Raw genomic sequence first — 20803 nt, 5'->3', positions numbered from 1 at the left:
GTCCTGCCCTCCTGCACGCGTGGTATTCCAGCAGGTAGAAGAGGTATGATGGACAAAAGCTGAGTTACCCAGGCTTTGCACCATGCTAGAGCTCAATATGGTCCTCATAGACCAAGTGGTGGATGCCTTGGGGCCTGATTTGGATGATGAAGAGCGGGAAGAAATGGTTCCCTGTATAGAGATGACTGCCCCTTGTTTCGATGTCCAGCCTGGTTTTGGTGTGCAACCCCCCGTTAAATGCAGTAAACATGTCTCTGATGATGTAATGGCAAATTCTCAAGCCCCTCCATAATCCAAGCATGGTGCTCATTCTTATGCGCAGGTGACTTCGGTCGTTGAGGAGTCCTAGGACTTGGACTGGGAACATCTTTTGGAAATTGCCAATACCCTATTGGGTGAATATGCTCAGCACAACCAGGAATCCTTTCCTGCCCAGGACAAAGATGTTTTGGATGCTACCATGGATACCAAGATTGTATTGTGTTCTTTTTCGGCCTTCTATGAAAGAGGAGCTATCCTCTTTTTCATCGGCAAGATTCTGATGCTCTCTTGGATTTGCCGATGGTTAAACTCCATTTTGTAGGACAATTGTGTAGAGGAAATCTTTATTGGCTCACGAGGTTTCTATGAGATAATGCTCAAATCGATAGGCACTTGGGATGATCTTCTGGCCAGAATTCCACTACTCTTTGACAAACGTCTAATCCTTTAGGGGCATGGGACACTTGCTGTACACTTTTTGGGACAAGGAATTAGAGGTTTCTCTCCTCTCTCTTCACAGTTAGGATTTTGCCGATTCCAGGTTTGTAACCAGCAAGAATGAGGGCATGCGTGTCAGTGGACAGCAGATTGGAAGGTATCTGAAAAACCAATGGCTCCTTGAGATGCATAGTCAAGGAGGAATTGAAAATAAGGGTTATTGGTTGCAAAGGACAACAAATTATTTCATAGTTGAGGGATTGTGCCTTGATTTGTTGGAATCAGGCTCTTCCCAATTTCAGAGCTTTTCCTATTGTAACTCATCAAATTTGGGAGCAAATTAAAAAGAAATACCACAAGGGGTGCCAAGGTTTTTGGGGTCAATTGGTGTCAGCTCATCTTTTTTCATGAGGGCAATCTAGCCAAAGTTAGTGAAGTCCTAAATTTCATTTAATTTTTTATTTAATGTGTTAATTACTTGCTGTAATTGGTCATAAATCAGGGTTCTACCACCCTTCTCTGAAAAGAAGATTGGTTTCACAATAGTTACTGCTGTTATAAACTTTGGTTTGTGGCATATCGGTGTTTTACAGTTGGAGAGAAGTTTTATGGTTGTCGTTAGCTTTGGTGTAAATGTCTAACTGTTTAAGTTCATTGTGTGTCTATATGCAGGATATTGATGAGTTAACATTAAGTTCAAATGCCAGAATAAACTCATGCACAGTTCTCAAAGATTGCACTAACCAACCTGACCACATGCTGTGCCTTTCTGAGGATCCTCTGACTAATCCAAATCGCTGTGAGATCATTCAGGTGAGTAGGTCAACTGTCAAACTGAAGAAAAGTTTGGTGCATCAATTTGAACCCGATATAGCTATATGAAAATATTTCATTTTCCATGAGGGATACACATATAGGAGAACAAGGATGTTTTAGATCAGTCTAACACTTCATGTTTCTGCTTCAAGTTACCACAATGCAAGGTGAATCCAGACTGAGGTTGCTTTTGTAATGTGCTGTTTGGAATAGCATATCCTTGAAGTGTGCGTGATTTGTTGTAGTCTTTGCATCAATTATAAGTACCATGCTTTGTCAGTAAGGGTGTTTTACTTGGTTTCAGAATCAGTATTTTCAAATCGATACTACCCTGAATCAGACCTCACACTGTCAAAAACATGAGGTAATATCTCATAAAGCGAGTAGAGTGTCTATAATGTTTTTTCAGCAGAGTTAAATGAAACTTCCCTGTATTGTAAGCAAAGTGGGTTTGTACAAGCTTTTATCCATATGATTACATCATGTCTGAGGCTCTTGATTATGGATTGAGTCATTACTAAGTTGCAATCTATAGGCCCTTGTTTTGCAGCTATCACTTTCTCCAAGAAGTACTCAAGCAAATTCAAGTACCGAATATCACTGGGAATTGGAGACTGATGGATGTGATATCAGTATGTATGAAGGGAAAAATCCATTGTCAACAACACAGCCAGTTGTGCAGGCCAGTATTGAAGCCATTCCTCAATTTGAGAAGCATTTGCAATGTGGTACTAGCATTGATATGCCGAAAAATAAAATTATGGAAGAAAATTTCACTTCCTGTGGGCCTCCCATTTCAGATCTTTCTGAGTCCAGATTGCCTACAAAGCCCTGTTTGTTGGCAGCAGAAGCCATATGTGGTTCTGGAGGTGATATCCTTCGTCATTCTTTTGTGAGCTCTTCAAAATAGTTTTAGAAATGCTCAAGATAAAGTATCACATCCATTTTTGAATTAAGGAAATGTGTATTTTTGCTTACCAAAATGGGCTGCTTCATTCAACTTTGTAATCCTTATAATACAGGCAACAGTCAAGAATGGAAGTGCAAGTTCTCTCATGAGCAGGATGTCAAAAGATCAGCTGCCAAACATAGAACAGCAAGTGTCAAGAGAATCAAAGGTAGTGGTTCCAACATTGGCAATGAAGATGTGCAAGCAGCAATTGGACTCACTGTAGCTACGGCAGAGGCCCTTGTAATTGCAGAGATAATGAATGGATGCCTCGCTTGCCAAGAATGTGGACCATCAGCGGTGTTAGATGCTGCCTTGAAGGTCAAAAGGGAACGGGAAATGTGTGGGCTCAATGACTTTACACTAGAATGTATGGCACAGGAAAATTCATGTGATCTGAACTGGTACAAAGGGCTTGATGAGGCTTCTTTGGAAGAAGAATACCTGCTTGTTAGGCCCATGGAAGCTGCAAAGTATGCAGAACATAGTCTGGCTCTTACAGATCCAAATCTGCTTGGAAGAAACTCCTGTGAAAGCCCCAGGAATTTAACATCAACACTTTGCTCTGGTGAGGAAACAAGTATTTGGAGCACAGGGTCATACTTGTACTGGTTTTTTTTTGTCCTTCATTTACAATCAATCTGGCTCTCGCTTCCAGCTAATTGCCAAATTTCTTACAAATTTAATGAGAATGAAATGTTTTATTGCTCAATGTGCCTGTGTGTTAAACGCAGTGGATGATCATCTTTTGTAGAATTCTTATAGAATCTTAGGGCCTTCTTTTTTGCTTGTTCAAGCTAGCCCATGCAGATTATGTTTCTGATTATGTTTCTATTAAAAGAAATACCCTGAGAAGAGGAAAATGGGTTTAAATGTTATTAATAGCATTCTCCATCACGTGGGATGAGATGATCCAGGCAATAAGTTTGTGCCACTTGTCCTTTATACTGATCACTCGACTGTATTAGATCCAAAAAAGGTGAGTGGTTTCATTGCTTCTTTAAAATGCAAAGTTCTTGGAAAGTTGGAGGGCTTTTACAAAAGGAAATATGGGGTAAAACGTTCTCAAAAGCATCATCCATATTTTGGGATGTGAGAATGGAGTAGGAGTTAGTTTTATGGCACTTTTGCATTGTACCACACAGCAAATTGCTAGCTTACAATTGGAACAGCGTAACTGGTATCCCATCTTTCTCCGTGAAAATGTGACAGGTTCAGTCATCATTCTCTGAGAAGTGAAGGCATTGTCATTGGCTTGTGGAATCTACACAATGATGGAGTGTGAAAGCATATTTGCGACCTTATTTTTGAAAAGTCTCAGAGACACATTCAGAGGGATTGTTGTCTACAGAAGAACAATCATAGAAAAATCTAGTATGCTTGCACTGAATGGCATATAGGAAAGAACTGGTCTTCTTGCATATATTGCAACCTGAATCTAGTATAGAAGCTATATTTTGATGCTTCTCATCATCAGAGATGGTCGTTGCGATTGGGCCATTTTCAGAGAAGTTTATCTCTACATGGCAGATATCCATCATAATTCTTTTGGATGTCAAACGCTAAAGCACATGCCTGGCATAACTCTCAGTGGTGCGAAAGCGGGAGAGTTGATTGTTAGGAATTCTGACTCCCACAGCACCTCAAATCATCAGATGCATGGCTACCTTATTTGTCAAAAAAATGCTAAAGTGGCAGCAAAGCTTGTGCAGAAAAGCTGGCTCCTCAGCCTTATGCCAGAATGCAGGTTCTGGAATCTGAAATAAGGGCCAATAAGGTTTATGAAAATCACAGGTTTTGATATCAGTTTAGAACATACGAATACATCATATTGCTTCAAACATGAGAAAGCTTGTTACTTACCAAAATGCATGAGAATAAACCGATCTAATGGTACATATCTCAGGCTAAGGGAGTTACATGATAGTTCCAATGCTATCTATTGCAAACTTGTTGTAATCTGATGCACTGTAAGGTGGGATGAATGTCATGGTGATTGAGTTGTTTCATTTTCAGAGGTCTAAATTACCAATCTGTCAGCTGCATTATCCATAACATTGTGGCTGTATGAAAAACTGACCTTGTTTGTACTGAATAAAGTATGGTAAGCAATCTCATCCATAGCAGGTATAATAACCCCTCATATGTATTTCATTAGACTAGGTCAAGGCTAAATTATCTTTTTATATATGTTTGTAGAGATTTTAACTTCATGTTTTGCAGGAGATGGTATGCCAGTGAATCATGAAGATAGTAGTTTGAAGCAGCTTGAACAACAGAATCAATTAAGTCATGACAAAGCAGTGGATATGAAACTTGTCAACTCTTCATCACCATCGACAACCAATTTTTTGATTGTTAGTAGTCACACTCATCAATGTTATCCTGCACAACCACAAATGGCCTCAAAGGAATCCTTCAGTAGTCGCTGGTTTGGAGGCTGGACAGGCATGGTAAGCCTCTTGACAGATGTCTTTTAGGGGATACTGTGAACAGGCTTGATGCTTATGACTTAGATTAGGCTTTTGTCATCAGAATTACTGTGCTGAAAATTGGACTGCATTTGTAAACTGGAGTTTCGTAGGACCAAGATTTGGAAAAGCCGACTTGCCAAAATAAAGAGAGGAATTTGAACAACCAGAAGCTTTTACAGCTTGAAACAAGTGACCTGTCAGAGTCTTGGGATGTTGGTACAGCTCCAATCTCATGTAATAATGCTTGGAAAACCCAGAAAAAGGGTGATCTTGATCGGTACACATCAGGATTAAGCATTGAAAATGTTGAAGATCAGCACAAAGAAATGTCGACTGCTGGCTCATGTGCAGAGATTTTAATGGCAATGTCACAAGCATCTGTGAAGTGTTCATCATCAGCTCTGCAGGAGCCACTTTGCTCCTTTGTCCCTTGTAGCATTACAAAAAAAGCTATTGCATGTGGCACTGGAGAACTTCATAACCCTGCGGTCAATGTTTTCAAGCAGGGGAAATTTATGGGAAACATGATGGTTCCAGACACAAGTCAAGATGGCCCTGATGACCTGAAGCCAGAAGATCAGAGGCAGTGTGTATCCAACATTTTGATACAAGATGGTGTTAAACGCATCGAGTTGTCTTCTCTCAAGCACCACAGTGCAAGTCCATTTTCACCTCTTCTCGAAGCTGTAAGGCTCGAGATTGGTAAACAACAGTTTTTACAGACTCCGCCTGAGGTGGTAAGAGAACCAGAGAGGACAGAGTCAGAACATACTGCCAAAGCTGATGTTTTAAATATTTTCGAGAACAAAACAAAAACTAATGATCAGAATAAAATAGATCTGCAATGCTCGGAACTGCAGGAGTCTCCTCCCTTGACCTGGCACCGTGGCAAGAAACACCGGCTGAGAGCTTGCCGGATTGTTGACAGTGCTCTAATTGATGGCACAGATGTAGATTATTTGCCAGATATGATAACTGATCATCAGCTGATGGCCATTGACAAACAAGTTCTGGGGAAACCTTCCACAATTGCAACCTGCAATCCATCTGAAGAAGCATCACCAAAAGGCAGCAACATAAAAGTATCTCCTGAATGCCTGATTGGAAGTCCAGAATATAAATCACCGGTGCATAACCAGCAAGGTTCTTTCCTGCATCCAAGTCTGCCTGCATTATTTTCTGGGGATGCATCTGATTGATGGCATAGCTGTAATCGATGCCTGACTTTTCAGTTGGTCTAAACTAGTTCATCCTTTAGATTTCCTAAATTACACACTTTCAGCAAAGCCTAGGAGGTACATTTGTAAATTGTCTTTTCTTTGCTGATTTTAGGTGGCAAATCTTACAATCTAAGAGGGAGAACCTGCTCCCACCTCTTTGAAGGATTACAATTTTTACTGACTGGATTCCCTCCTAAGCAGAAGGCTCTCTGTGAGGAAGTTGGCCAGAAAATCAAAGATAATAGTGGGGCATTGCTTACCACTGTTCCTTCTATCTCCACTCAATGGAGTAACAGAATGCATGAATGGCAGCACAAAATGGCACACTGTCCGATTATCATTGCACCTCAAAAGGTTGTGCAAATCCTCTGATCAGAAGATCGGCTTTTTAGAAAGTTCTGGACTTGCTTATTTCCTAGAAATATTTTAGAGTTTTAAGTTGGTCATGGCAAGAGTTTTTGTGCATATGAAGTTAGTCTGCACCTTTGAGTCATGTGCTGTGGGTTACAGGTGCGCACGATGAAATACCTGTACGGGTGTGCAGTGGGGTCGTTGATTGTGAAACCTAGCTGGTTGGATGAATGCATCTCTTCAAACTCCATATTACATAAAAACAAGTGAGTCATATGTACTATGCTTAATTCTAACATGGAGTTCATCTTTATTATATGTGATTCTAACAGCAAAACTCTGTGAAAACTTGGAAGAGGCTAAGTCTGATTCAGTAGGACTTGCAATTAAACCAAAGGCTCGAATTTTTTGTTTTTCATTATATCTTGTAGTCTCACTGTTTACTGTTTATGAATTCGGGCCTTTCACATATAGTTACAAGTCTTTGTAAAGATAGAGTTTTATTCCTTGGAAAGATTTTATTGAGAGGAGTATTTCCTTGGCCTTCTGCAAACTTCATATCTTTCAAAAATCCAGAAAGATGCTTGAAAACAAATTGACAAAAGGGCATGCCAAGCAGTGATTATTGGAATTAAACTGCCTGCTGTTAGGACAATCAGAAGTGAAAATTGCTGTGTTTGGGTAGTTTCATACTAGATAACATACAGTTTTCTCAAGGGAGGTACAAATTGCATTATTCATCTGTCGGCAAGAGCTAGTACTCCAGTCATGCAACTGTCAGAGTGCAGTGTTGCAGAAGCGGATGCATGGGCTGAGTGAGGTTAGATGAACACACAGAGAGAGACAGAAAGACAGAAAGAGTATATTTCTCCAGTCATGCAACTGTCAGAGTGCAGCGTTGCAGAAGTGGATGCACGAGCTGAGTGAGATTAGATGAACACACAGAGAGAGAGAGAGAGAGAGAGAGAGAGAGAGAGAGAGAGAGAGAGAGAGAGAGTATATTAACGTCTCTAAAAGGCCAATGTGGCCTATGAGACCAAAGCAATACATACAATGGTGTGTTTCTCATCTGGAACGAGAAAAGATGAAAAACATGCCTATAAGACTGAAAAAATGAAATATTGTCCTATAAAAGGGAAACATGTCAATGATCTAAAAGTGAAAGTAGAAAAAGGAAAACTCTCCATCAATGAGATGTTTGTCCTCTAAGGAGGTGTATCTCTGCATGGCTGAGGCGTCTCGGCATCTGTCTCCTGTGACGCGCAATGATGGCTTTAATTTGTCTGTGGTGTGGATGTCTAGACCTTCGTCCGGGTGGACTTGGGCGCCTAGACCGGCTAAGTGCCACTGCTCTATCCAAAGGGACACCTACAGAAGATGAGGTCCAATGATGATGTACTCTTGTAGGTTGTGTGGCAGTAGTAGTGGTATCTGCCATACTCTGTCGTGTATCAGTGAAAAAGTCAGTGACTGCTCTCTATCTATGTGAGCCGAGCTGTGGGGGCCTCCTACTCCGTAGAATTGTTGCTCTGCGCCTCTGGAGCTCCAAGAGGAAGAATCCCAAGCATCTCTGATCCTCAAACTGCATGATCCGTCTCAGGGGTCCGAAACCCTCTCGAAACAGATAGTGGTATCTACCTCGTATATCATAATATACAGTGCATCGGCAGATGTAGTGTTCCTGTGTCTCTGGCTCTCTGTCGCATAGTGGGCATATGCGTTCCTCTATCTGTATACCCTCCCACTGCCTGTCTCAATCCTCAGGTGGTGGGATGAGGTGCGGATCTGGCCAATAACTGTGCGTAGTCCATGAGGCAGTTGTGTGTCCATCCTCAGATACCTAAAGGAAGTGGGCCTGGTAGTGTGCCATCCTCGTGCCATGGGGGAAGGGGGGTCGGATCCAGGTCTTCTCCGTATCTAACTTCAGCATGTTTGCTCTGATCACATGGTTTGGCTCTGATCGGCTTAGGTCAAGTGTAGGGCAATCCAGGCTATAGTCAAAGGGGGGTAGTCTGTCAATCTGCAGCCCATGTAGACTCATCCATGTACTCATCTGAGCATACCAACAATGTTTGTCACCATCTGCTGCTAGTTGTCTAGAAGAGGCCAGGGCTAGCCGTGGGTATCTATCTTGGGGGAGCTCCCATAGTCTATGTATGAAAGTCACTGCTTGGACCAAGGCCACAGCCACCATGGGTGATGCTCCCAACTCAGCTCTGATAATCTCATGTGGGGTCGAGCTCTTCGCTCGTATCATACGTGAGATCATCCTGACCAGTGGTCTTTCCATATGCTCCCACCCGTCATAGTATTCCTTCTTTGGTCCATCCTGGTCTTCCAAAGGCTGTCTCCTCGTGTGAAAGAGACTCGGACCCCAAATAGCTGCCCCATATAGGAGTGGGGGTGTAACCAGGGTTTCAAAAAGCCACAATTTGGTGTGCAGCTCATGAAATTGTATGTGAGCACATTGCCTCTCCAATGCACCTAAGGCTGCATATGCTTTTGCCAAACGAGCCTCTAATGTCTCTCTCCAAGAGAACTGTGGTCCCTTCAATGTGACCCCCAAATAGACATACTGCTTAACCATCTCCACTGGCTCTCCATCAAAAGTAAACTGGTGCTTAGCTCTTGTCACCCAAGCAGCTGAAGTGTTAAATACCATAACTTTAGTTTTCCCAAGGTTCACCTTAAGATCTCTATCTCTGCAAAAAGCTGATAATGCATCCAAGTGTCTATTTAGTCCCTCAGGTGAGTCAGATATAAGTACAATATCGTTGGCATAAAGCAGTAATGGTATCAACACTCCTGCTAGGTTGGCTCCGGCTCCACTAGTTCTGTCCACATATTCTGAAATTTCATCTATGTACAACCCAAATAATGTTGGTGAAAGTGGACAGCCTTGTTTCACCCCAATGGTGCTATTGACTGTAGTTGAGATGCCCTCAGGTGTTCGTACTCTGCCCATCACTGTCTCATACAAGGCATAGATACTCCATTGTATCTCTATAGGCACATCAATGTTTTGCATTCTTCTCATGAGTCTAGCACATGGCACTGTGTCAAAGGCCTTGCGAAAGTCCACCACTGTCTCATACAAGGCATAGATACTCCATTGTATCTCTATAGGCACATCAATGTTTTGCATTCTTCTCATGACTCTAGCACATGGCACTGTGTCCAAGGCCTTGCGAAAGTCCACAAAACAGCAATAGATCTTTTTCTTGAATGCCTTGCCTTCTTCGATGATTGCCCTCAATGTAAAGATATGGTCTAGATTTGTATATCCCCTCCTGAAGCTAGCTTAGCCTTTTGATCTCAGGCCATGCATCTCGGCCCATTCACTCAATGCTTGTTCCACGATAGAGCCATATATTTTGGCCAGCATGTGTCCAATCATGATAGTTCGATAGTTACTAGGTAGCGCGGGGTCTCCACTCTTAAAGAGCGGCACAATAATATGGTCTGACCAATAGGTTGGAAATCCCTCACAAACTGCCCTATTAAAGATGTGGGCCAGCGTTGGTGCCAAGATATCACAAGCATGTGCGAAGTGTTCAGCTACTAAACCATCATGATCTTGGGCTTTTCCATTTTTCAGTTTCCATATGGCATTCCTCACTTTTTTTTCTGTGAAAAATCTGCAATTTGCTGGTCTTGAGGTTGAGGGGAGTGGCATAGGCTCTTGGCCAGGAACGTTATAGAGTGTGCATGCATATCCATGCCAATCATCCGGTCTAGTAATCTGTAAGGGTGGCTGGTTCTCATGCATCTTTTTCCATGCTCTCTTGCTGTCCTGTCCCAAGAACATGGAATACATTTCTGTTTCTAGTCTGCTCAGGTATTCCCGCTTCTTTTTGCGTACCAATCGTCTGAAGAGTGTTCGAGCATGCTTATGTGTACATATGCCAAGTGCCACCTCTTGCTGAAAACGTGCTCGTGTCTCTTTGCACTCATCATCATACCAGCCATTCTGTGGGGCATTACCTCATGGAGGTTTATCTGACGGTGTAGTGTGTGGGAAAGCGTAGGCTGCTGAAGTGTGTATTATCTCGGCCAACTGTCCTGTAAACTCATCCAGAGAGGCCTGTGTGTCTAGCTCCCTCAATGCATCTCACACAGTGGTGCTGTATATGTGTGAGGTCACTTCCACAAAATCATAGTGTGGTAATTTTGGTATGTGTGGCTGTGCTTCGTGTATATGCCCATATTGCATTGTGAAAGCTAGAATAGCATGGTCTGCTGCTAATCCAATTGGTCTGTCTGAGATTTCAAAGCTTTTTATGTCAGGTAGCAAGTTGGGTGATCCAATCAAATAGTCCACTGTGCTTGACCCTTTCTTGTTATTCCAACATGTGAAGCCATTAGATCTTGGCCACTGTGGCAGCCCGTTAAGGATGGCCAAACCATGTGCACTTTCCAATGCCAGTAGGTGTGTTCCATATTCTGTTATCTCTCTATCTTGGGCTGATCTAACTAATCCCACTTCATCTAATGCAATATCTCTGAACATCTCATCACTAGTGTCAAAGAAAGCAGATTGGTTGCTTCCTGTGCGTGCATTAAACTCTTCTGCTAGTAGAACATCCCCAATTCTCATAAATCTCATTATGTCCTCATATAGTGGTGTATACGGGGATGCCTCTTTAGGGGCAAACATAGAGTATGCAGGAGGAAAGTAGCATATGGCAATATACATGTCTCGAGTTCTACTTGTATGTAACCTGATCCACATGTATCTTGCCTCTACATCTCTATGTACCACTTGGACTGTATCTCGGAGCTCTTCTCTAAATAGAATTGCCACACCCCCTAATCCCCTCGTCCCTCCAGGCCTCCTAGGCTGAGGGTGATATACACTTTCCCATCTATATCCATATACATCAGGTAGACGGCTGTCTTTACATTGACGTGTCTCAGTATACATAGCAATGTCTGTCCCTTTGAAAATATCCTCAAAATAACCTGCATCTGTCTTAAGGGAGCCATTGCAATTCCATAGTGTGAACTTCAGGGTCTCATAGGCCGCCCACCGTCATGCTGTCCTTTTCTCTGTGATGATGACTCTTCCATCTCTGTAGACAGCCCATTTACCTGCTTTCCGTGCCTCTAGAACACGTGGCATATTTTCCCTCTTGTGGGCTATCTGGGTTGGGGTGAGGTCTTCATCTAGGTAGATCTTTTCTCCTTTGAGAGCGATCCTCTTGGAGAGGAAGGCTCTCTTCTTTTCCAAGTCTCCAAACTTCAATATGAGGACTTTTGTTTTTGTGTCAGCTTTCCCGACTTGCCAAGCCCCAATGATGGGTACATCTGTAGCCCCAATTTTGGTGGCAAGAACTGTAGCATCTTCAATTGGGAAGCTTTTCTCATCTAGTCCAACCACTCTTAAAGAGAGAGTATATTAATTACGAAAAAAAGAGAGAGTATATTAAATGTCTCTAAAAGGCCAATGTGGTCTATGAGGCTAGAGCAATACATACAACGATGGTGTGTTTCTCATCTGGAACGAGAAAGATGAAAACCATGCCTATAAGGCTGAAAAGTGAAATAGTGTCCTAGAAAAAGAAAACATGTAGATGATCTAAAAGTAAAAGTAGAAAAAGAAAACTCTCATTGTCTGACCTCTAAGGAGATGTATCTCTGCATGGGTGAGGCGTCTCAGCATGTCTCTTGTGGCGTTCAATGATGCCTCTAATTTGTCTTTGGTGTGGATGTCTAGGCCTTTGCCTGTGTGGATGTGAGCGTCTAGACCGGCTGAGTGCCACTGCTCTATCCAAAGGGGCACCTACAGAAGATGAGGTCCAATGATGATGTACTCTTGTAGGTTGTGTGGCAGTAGTAGTGGTATGTGCCATACTCGGTTGTGTAGCAGTGAAAAAGAGAGAGAGAGTTGGCTCGATGCTTCCGCCGCCTATTTGATTCGCATGGCCCTGCTGTCGCCGGACCTATGCCCTCAGACTTATGCCCGTCGCCTGCCGTTGCCTGGACCTGTGCCCGCCGTCACTGCTGTCGCCTACATCTGTGCGCGTCCTTGCCGTTGGTTGGACTTGCGTGTGCCGTGTCGAAACGAACCTTCCACGCTGTAGACGCGCACCGGTTTTGACCGCCTTGCTGGTCTGCAGTTCTCCTCGTCGTGATCATCTTGATCTGCTCAGGCGCCATGTTGTAGAAAATCCTAATTCGACTGTTTTCGTTAACGAAAAGAAGCGGCATGTCACACCTAGGTATTCTGTATCTGCTGCCCCGCTAGACATAAGCCTATGTCCTGCTGCCCCTGGGCGCCACACTGTGCACGCTGTTGTGCCGAGAAGTGAGAGAGAGACATAATTTGGTAGAGTGTGACTGAGTCCTTGCATAGATCAGAGTGCTCGTTGCCTACACACACACACACACACACACACAGAGTTGTCGTCTTCAAGATTGCAACAAGGGAGACAAAGCAGTTCATGCTCAGCATCTAGTTCAGTGATGGAGAATCTGCAGGAGACAAATGGTATCGATGTGACCTTTCTCGACCAGCATTTAGGGAATGGGAATGACCAACTTCTGCCGAATTCAGACAATGATTCATTGCCGGAGGATTTCGGGCAGTGACAGAAGGGGATGAGAAAGGTAAACGTTAGAAGATGTCGGTCGAAGATCCGCTATTATGCCCCCCAAATTTGCCTTGGCCAGAGGTCCAGGCTTTTGGTCCACAACTTGATGGGTCTCTTCAGTTCATGCTGGCCACTGCCAATCATCTTATGTCCGATTATGTCCATGTTAACGAGAGTAAAACTACCTCTTTTTCGGAAGGGGATCATGTAGATGCAGTCAAGAGAACGGAACTGGTTTTACATCAAATTGCTGCCTTCCATGAGAGAGCAGCCATCTTTTATTTTACACGAATGACTCCCTTGATCACAAGGATTCGTACCTCCTGGCTGCAGTCTATGCTTGTAAATGTTCAACAGTACCAAGAAGATGCTCCAGGGCATGTGCGGGCCCCTCTTGTTGAAGAGATTTGTGATGGTCCCAAGGGGTTTTTTGAGGGCTTTTTCGCTCTTCGGAAGTGCGGTCTTCCATCATGCAGCACATCCTTTTGTTTTTAGATGGGCAGCTGGTCCACATGGTCTCTTGGAGGCCCATGGCCGAGTTTCAAGAGGTGTTGAGGCAGGCATGCCCTATTTGGGTAGAGGTGGTTGATTTTCCTGTGCATCTTTGGAGACTCCTCCCTTTGGTCTTGAGAACCTAGGCGACGTGTTGGTAGAGCCTTGGCTTGCTTCCGGCAATCGGAACAGGTGTTAACCCTCAAACGAACAAGGTAGAAAATCCGGAAAATCTAAAGCAAAAGACAAGGCTAAGGCAAAAGTGAAATGGAAGACGAAGGCGCACCAAAGAAGAATCGGGAAACACAAGAAGTGCAAAATAGTCTCAAATCAAGGAGAAAGACGCACAAGAAAAAAACGCAAGTCAATATTTTTGTAAAAGAGCGTAAGGTGCACTAGGATTTATTTTAAGGGCACGGGGCTTTCACCCGTAGGAATTGTAAAAGTAGATGGGCGGTAGGAAGAAAGCTAGGAAGATAGGAGGACAATGGGAAAAAGGGCCTAGGCCACGGCCGGCCATGTAAAAAAGGGGATTAGGGGATGACTGCTCAAAATGGACCTAGGGCTTTGTATATAAAGTTGAAAAGGGAATGAGAAGCTCATTTTTGTGCGTGGCCAAAAGTAGTTGTCTTCTTCTTCTTCTTCTTCTTGTTCTTGCTTGCTTGAGCTTGTGCTTGAGAGAGGGAGTGTGTGTGTGTGAGTGAGTGAGTGTGTGAGGGTGTGAGGGTGAGGGACCGTGGTGGAGAAGCTCTTCATCTTCTCCTCTCTTCTTCTCTTCTCTTCTTTTCTCGTCTTGCTCGCGGCGATGGAGCTTTGAGCGTGGAGCTTGAGGATGGAGCTTGCTTGAAGCTTGCACTTGGATCGTGGAGCTATCGGAGTGCTCGGGAGAGGAGGCAACTTGATCGGGTGTGGAGGTAAGCTCACTACACTTGTAGAGATGGATAGCATGTTGGCTATGTGAGAGGTAGCCGTTAGTGCTCAGCTTGGAATGCTTGAAACAATAAGCGGTCTGTGGGTCTTGGTGGTTGATCGGCTCTACATTTTGGTTCCATTGCCGGGACTAACGGATTCAAGCCTTGAGTGCTTGCGCGCTTCGAATCGAGCATTGAAGTAGGGTTTTTCTCGAACTGGTGCTTGAGGTAGATAGGTAGGAAGCGAGGGAGTTTGAAGAGGTATTCGATCTTCTTAGCAAGTAGGTTTTTGGTGTTTTAGATTTGAAAAAGCAGGTTGGAGTAGTGTAGGTGTTTTCTTTATGATTTTTTTAAACATTTAGTTAGGATAGGAGCAAAATAGTGTGAGTATACAGTAGGGTTTTCTGTTGTTGTATAACAGGCTGAAACATGGGAAAGAAGGGCAAAAAATGAAATTTTGGACTAAATACTAGTAAGAGGAGTAAGACTAAGGTGAATGCAGACCTAGGCAGGGCAATAAGAGGCAAGGAGTGGCAAGGAAGACCTTATTTTGCATTTGAAAGGTTAAGGAGAGCTTGAGAGAGAGAGAGAGAGCTTGCAGGTCCAGGCCTACATCAGATTGATCAGAGCTTATCGGAACTTTCAATGAGATTGAAGTATGGAATGCCCTTGTCCTACAATCCCCCTTGATTCCTAGAAGTTCTAGTAGGCACTAGCGACATCTATCTTTAGATTTCTGGGTAAATAAGTGATCAACACGCATTTCGGTCGGTGGAATCGGACACCCCTCACAGTGTCCAATTCCCAGAATCGGACTGAGTGACCTGTTCGATTCTCAGAGTCGGACCGAGCGACTCGTCCGATCGGACACCGTGTCCGATTTTGAGAATCAGACATCCCATAATCGGACATCCTATAATCGGACACTCAAAATCAGACTATCTAGAATCGAACACTCCAAATCGGACACCCCATAATCCGACGTCCGATTTCCAGAATTGGACGCACGAAAATCGGACCACCTGAATCGAACCAACCAAAATTGGACCACTCAGACTTGGACCGTCCGATTGGCACGAAAATCGGACCACCTGAATCGAACCAATCAAAATTGGACCACTCAGACTTGGACCGTCCGATTGGCCAATCGGACGTCTGATTCTGATAATTGGACTCCTGAGAATTGGACCTCTGAGAATCAGACAGAAAACTGTCAAAATCTGATAGGTGAATAGAATACAGATTTGACATATCTAAACCCTGAAACCGACCCAGAGACCGTATAGAGCCGAAAGCACATCATAGATCTATCACGGAGCTGAAATCTAGAGCAAATAGTTCAAAACTTGGCTATGAACGGTCCTTCAAATTATGCATGGTGGTTAGCATAACGGCCCTGCGGGCCGAGGAGGACTGTCCCCCCCGGACCCTCGCAGAGGGGGCTCTGCCCCTCCGCACCTTCCCCAAGCAGGCTGGAGAGAAAACGCGCGCCGTGAAAGGTCTTCCAAATTAGATCCTAATATAGCGATGGCTCTATACAAGTATAGATTCTCACTTGTAAAACAACAACCAAAAGTCCATACCCCAACAAAGACAAATAGAGACCCTAGAACCTCAATGGGTCAATCTAGCCAACAAGGGCAAAAAGGCCATACCATAAAAACATGTATATGTTGCATTCGGACTGCATCTAGTCAAAGCGGAATGGAACAACATCAAGCTACAACTGCGAGGATGACTAGACATGACAGTCTTGATGATCGATGCACCTTAAACAACATTGCACAGATGACCCAAGATATCAATAGAGAATCCAAATCTAGCTATGTAGTTGGGGACTCAAGGGCATGTATCAGAAGGCTTAAATTTATAAGCCAAGACCTAGAAGATGAAGACATAGTATTGTTTGCTTATCTTAGGGTCAAACTCACCGCAAAAGAACACTGTGTCGATGCTCTCATCGATGAAGGAGCAGATTTTAATATCTTGACCTATGAAATGGACTCTACTAGGCCAATCAAAGCTCACACCGACTAATGCAACTCTTAATCCCTGTGGGAGACACCCACAAGCCCTTATAGGGAAGTGCAAAATCCTTGTAACTATTAAAACGGAAAGCTTGCCTATCCTATTCCATGTTCCTTCAAATAGCGCAAATTGTGGAAAGGAAACCCTCTTAGGAAGACCTTTCAAAAGGGCAACTAAGTGCGAGGCATATTATGTAGCATTGAGGATACACTTCACACTATTGGGTGTGAGGATAACCACAACCTTTTGCAAGGGTGACCTCATTAAACCTCGAGGGAAAGACAAGGAATGTTTTGACATACCATGCAAGCCTAGTAACGAGAGCAAGGACTTGTTGAAAGAGTTGATACAAGCGCATGTTGAATAAAGAGAACCAGTGAGTGAGACCATGCTTGAAACGAGAAGGTCAAGAGACAATGCCAAGGATAGGCTTTGGACTTACAAATATCATAGAAATCCACAAAAGAAGGCCAAGCCTTATAGACGAAGGCATCGATGGAGAGCCCGCACAATGCCGTGATGGATATTCAAAGTGCTGTTTTGTGCACAAGGGTATTACGTAGGTAACAGATGGATTTGGGTACCAAAACCCCTGGCTAAACCTCCTCTATCAGTTGAAGGCCAAATCACATCAAAAGCAAAGAAGCGCAGGAGGAAATCTAAACGAAAATCCAAGTCTTGAGGCAAGAAACCAAACATGACTATTTGAAAGGTAGATCCTCAGCCTAGCGTGCTTAACAAGCGGATATCAGATGTAACCGTTGAGCTTGCACAAAGACCATTAGTGCCCAAGGAGCCTTTGACTTTCCAAGAGAATAATTACCATTACAAGCACAACGTTGCTCATGATAAGGCTGATTGCTCAACAAAGAAAATCGCAGAATTGCCTAATAGCCACAAGCAAATCTTCAGGCCAGTGCCAAGTCCACCTAGGAGTTCCAAATCTCCTACACCCTCTTTTCCTAAATAGACACAGGAATAACAACAGCAGTTGTCTAGTGCAGCTGCTCAATCCCAATCTCTATCTCCATCTGAGCTTCCAAATGTCCAAGATGCAGGACATGACACCACCCTTAGTTCTTAGCTTAAGGATATGCCTGTGCAATCCACCATGACTAGCTCAATTGATGCTCCTTCTGTACAAGTGAATGCGCAAAGGGCAACAAAAGACATGACCACTTCTGATCTGCTTAAGGACTTGACACCGCAGTCTACCAATAGTGGCTAGTCCACTGAACTAGCGGCTACTACTTCCAATCAAGAGTCACAGCCTTTGGCCGTGATGATGCCTCTTGCGGAACGTGTCCTTGGCAATTCACCTGTGGAAGAGGTGTCGCAACCAACATCCTTGACACCTCCAATACTGCCGAAGCACCTAAAGCCTAGGCTTGAGGAGAAATCTCTCGAAGATTTGGCTAAGGAGATGGCACAACTGACCAACGAACCAGAGATGAAGTGCTTGATGAAGCTCGATCACAAGCTGATAGCCATCACACGTGCGTACGTCCATGTGGACACTGGAAGGCCAACATCGGAGCACACAAAGCTCGTAGGCGAACCCCTAACTTGGGATGAGCACCATGTTTGCTCCCGCTATGTAGCTGTTACTAAAGAAGTCATAAGGGACATCCCAAAAGCCACATCTAGAGAATTGCGCTTGATACCCTCACTCTATACTGCTCAATGTGTGACAAACAAGGAAAAGCTCGAAGCAATCAAATGAAAGGAGAAAGGACAAGATGACTTTGTGCAGAAGTGGTACTCCAATCAAAGTTTGGCAGCCAAAATTGGCCACCGACCAATAACACTCGCTGAGCAAAGGAAAGCCCTTTGGACATCAATACATGATTCCACGTACGTGGCCCCAACCTCATTACGAGTGTTGGTAGCACTCCATGAGGTCCAGCTTTCTACCACTGTCCTGGAGTAGGGAGCACGGTTTTTGATGTTAGTGCATATGTCTTTTGCCTCACTCAAGACCTTGCAATCCTAGATCTCTATGCTTCCCATCAATACAACCATGACTTCTTCAGCTAGTTCCGTCTAAGCCTACATGACAAGAATCCTAAACTGTCTCTTGGCTCTACACTAGAGTCACCCAAACCTCCAGGGCAAGAGAAAAAAAGCTCTAAACACAACACCCGCTCTGATAAGAAGCAATGGAGGCATGTTCCAATGGGTAAGGACAAGAGTCTAGAGCAAATGCCCGACCAGGAGCAACTGCTAATACGATCGGATGAGGAGCTAAATGGAGGGGAATTAGCTGAAGAGCTAGACTCACCAAAAAGAGAGGTAGTTGTATCCTCACAACCTAGCAGTAGGCCGCGGCTATGTTTCATGAGGGCACACAAAAAACAGAGAATGATGAGGTCCACCAAGCACATCAACGGCTGACCTAGTTCAGGGTCCTGAATCTTTAAAGGGTACACCTTAATTGCCCAAGAAAAAGAGGAGAAAACAACGAAAACAGCGGTAGCTGCAAGTGGTTGTAGACACTAAGACAATTGAGACCAAGAGTGCTGAAGAGCTAAGGAATAAAGCATCGAGTCCATCCACCAATGAATCCATTGCCATCTCTTCTAACAATGGTGAAACCCAGACACATTTGTATATTCTGATAAGTCAAAGCAACCATTACCATCAGTGGTTGCTTGCAACACTCAATCCACCGACAACAGAACTTACATTGACCAATCAAGAGTGGATACAACACTATCACAACAGGTTGACGAAACTATACCAACCACATCCGAGAAGAACCATGACACAATGGCAGCAAAGCCTTAGGAGAAACTTGAAAACCCTGATAACGTGACCAATCCTAGCGTTGACTAATCTTGTTGATCTAGGCCTGAGCCCCCAACTATGCTAAAGCTTAGGGAAACTCCCAGAACCTTGCATGAGATAGCAACCGAGCAAGCCCTCTTTGAACATAGAAGTGCCACAGAATGCTTAACTGAGTTGGATACTAAACTCAAATTATTTCCACGTGTGTACGTCCTTGCAGACATGGGTACATTCCCTAAGGAGCAGCTTGAGGAATACTTGCCATTTCCTCTATCCTAGGAAGAGCAGGAATATCTTAATGACCACTATGACAAGCTCCCACATGAATGTATGTAACTCATCTCTAGCGAGGAGACCGATAAACTACGCCTAACTGTGACATTCAATGAAGCGCTTTGCTAACAAAATCTTAGAGATAGAGTAACTAAAGCGACAATCAAAGGGTTCAAGTTAATTTGAAAAACGTTGGTTTGAAAACCGCGCTACAAACTTGGATCCCAGATTATGACAGTCTCAGAGGAGCTATTGGCCTAATGGCGGTCTCAAAGAGACCCAACCTATGTGGCGCCAACTTTCTTTTGAATACTGACTGCCATTCGGGGTATGGACTTAGCTGGAACTAGCTAAGAGAACTCTCTGGTTGATAAGATTCTCACTGAGGAGGAGCAACATGTTGCGAGTACACTCGGACGAGGTACCATGCTACTCGATGTTGCAAAATATCTGTTGTTATTGAGTAGACTGCTACGAGTACTGGATGTGTGTGCCACACTCCAGTACAATCCTGAGTTCTACAATTGGTTTTTATCCTCACGAAGTGACATGGATTTATAAATGTGTATATAAATAAACAATGTGTTTTGTGATTGTGTATAGATAATACAAAAAAAAAGCAAAGTCAACACATACACAAGTAATGATAATCAAGCGTAGGTGATATGCATCCAAGTCAACACTGTGGGATTCAGATAAGTGATGTCTTTTTGAGCTGCACCTGCTCATTATGATTGAAGCATATGACCTGCATGTGCTCTTAAAAGTTGTTAAGTGGATGCAGGATGACACATGTCTTTATACGAAAGCGTTCAATGTCCAAGTTACCACAAGTCCACTGTCGGAGTCGATGAGGCTTGGAGATAGAGGTAGACAGACCTTACGCTCTAAGAGAGAGACAGAGAGAGTGCGAGTAAGGAGAGTAGAGAGTGAACACGTTTTTCGGTACAATGATGAGTGTATCACTTTAGGTTTTAGATAGATATATATATGAAAGTACAATGTGCTAAGGGTGTGTTCCAACAACCTCCCACCTAAAGGCAATGTGCCTTAAGAGGAGAAAAGAATCAGCTAAGTCTAAGTATGTATAAAACTGAAATAAATATATCTATCCAACTCCCATCATCTGTTGGCAATGAGCAAACCGCTCTGCTGGAAGACCCTTTGTGAGGTCTGCAGGATTATCATTTGTATGCACTTTGACAAGCTC

General features: G+C 43.7%; 1 protein-coding gene across 5 annotated transcripts in view; it reads left to right on the top strand.

Annotated features, from left to right (window-relative positions):
- LOC148022888 (uncharacterized) overlaps positions 1–20803 on the top strand; it is a 122293-nt gene that overhangs the window by 58827 nt on the left and 42663 nt on the right. For 3 of the 5 annotated variants that reach the window (XM_087695835.1, XM_087695834.1, XM_087695830.1), the window contains 8 exons: positions 1372–1512; positions 1820–1879; positions 2051–2384; positions 2538–3032; positions 4688–4917; positions 5049–6081; positions 6271–6512; positions 6669–6775. In XM_087695835.1, coding sequence (XP_087551961.1) covers positions 1372–1512; positions 1820–1879; positions 2051–2384; positions 2538–3032; positions 4688–4917; positions 5049–6081; positions 6271–6512; positions 6669–6775 — 2642 coding nt within the window. The remainder of the gene's footprint in view (positions 1–1371; positions 1513–1819; positions 1880–2050; positions 2385–2537; positions 3033–4687; positions 4918–5048; positions 6082–6270; positions 6513–6668; positions 6776–20803) is intronic. The other 2 variants (XM_087695833.1, XM_087695832.1) reach the window with 2 other exon arrangements.

Source organism: Lygodium microphyllum, chromosome 16 (genome assembly GCF_053477565.2).
Source record: "Lygodium microphyllum isolate KBCC chromosome 16, Lygodium_microphyllum_v1.1.10, whole genome shotgun sequence".
NCBI lineage: Eukaryota > Viridiplantae > Streptophyta > Polypodiopsida > Schizaeales > Lygodiaceae > Lygodium > Lygodium microphyllum.
The sequence above is the reverse complement of the archived record's forward strand: the minus strand, read 5'-3'. Positions and strand labels throughout refer to the sequence as shown.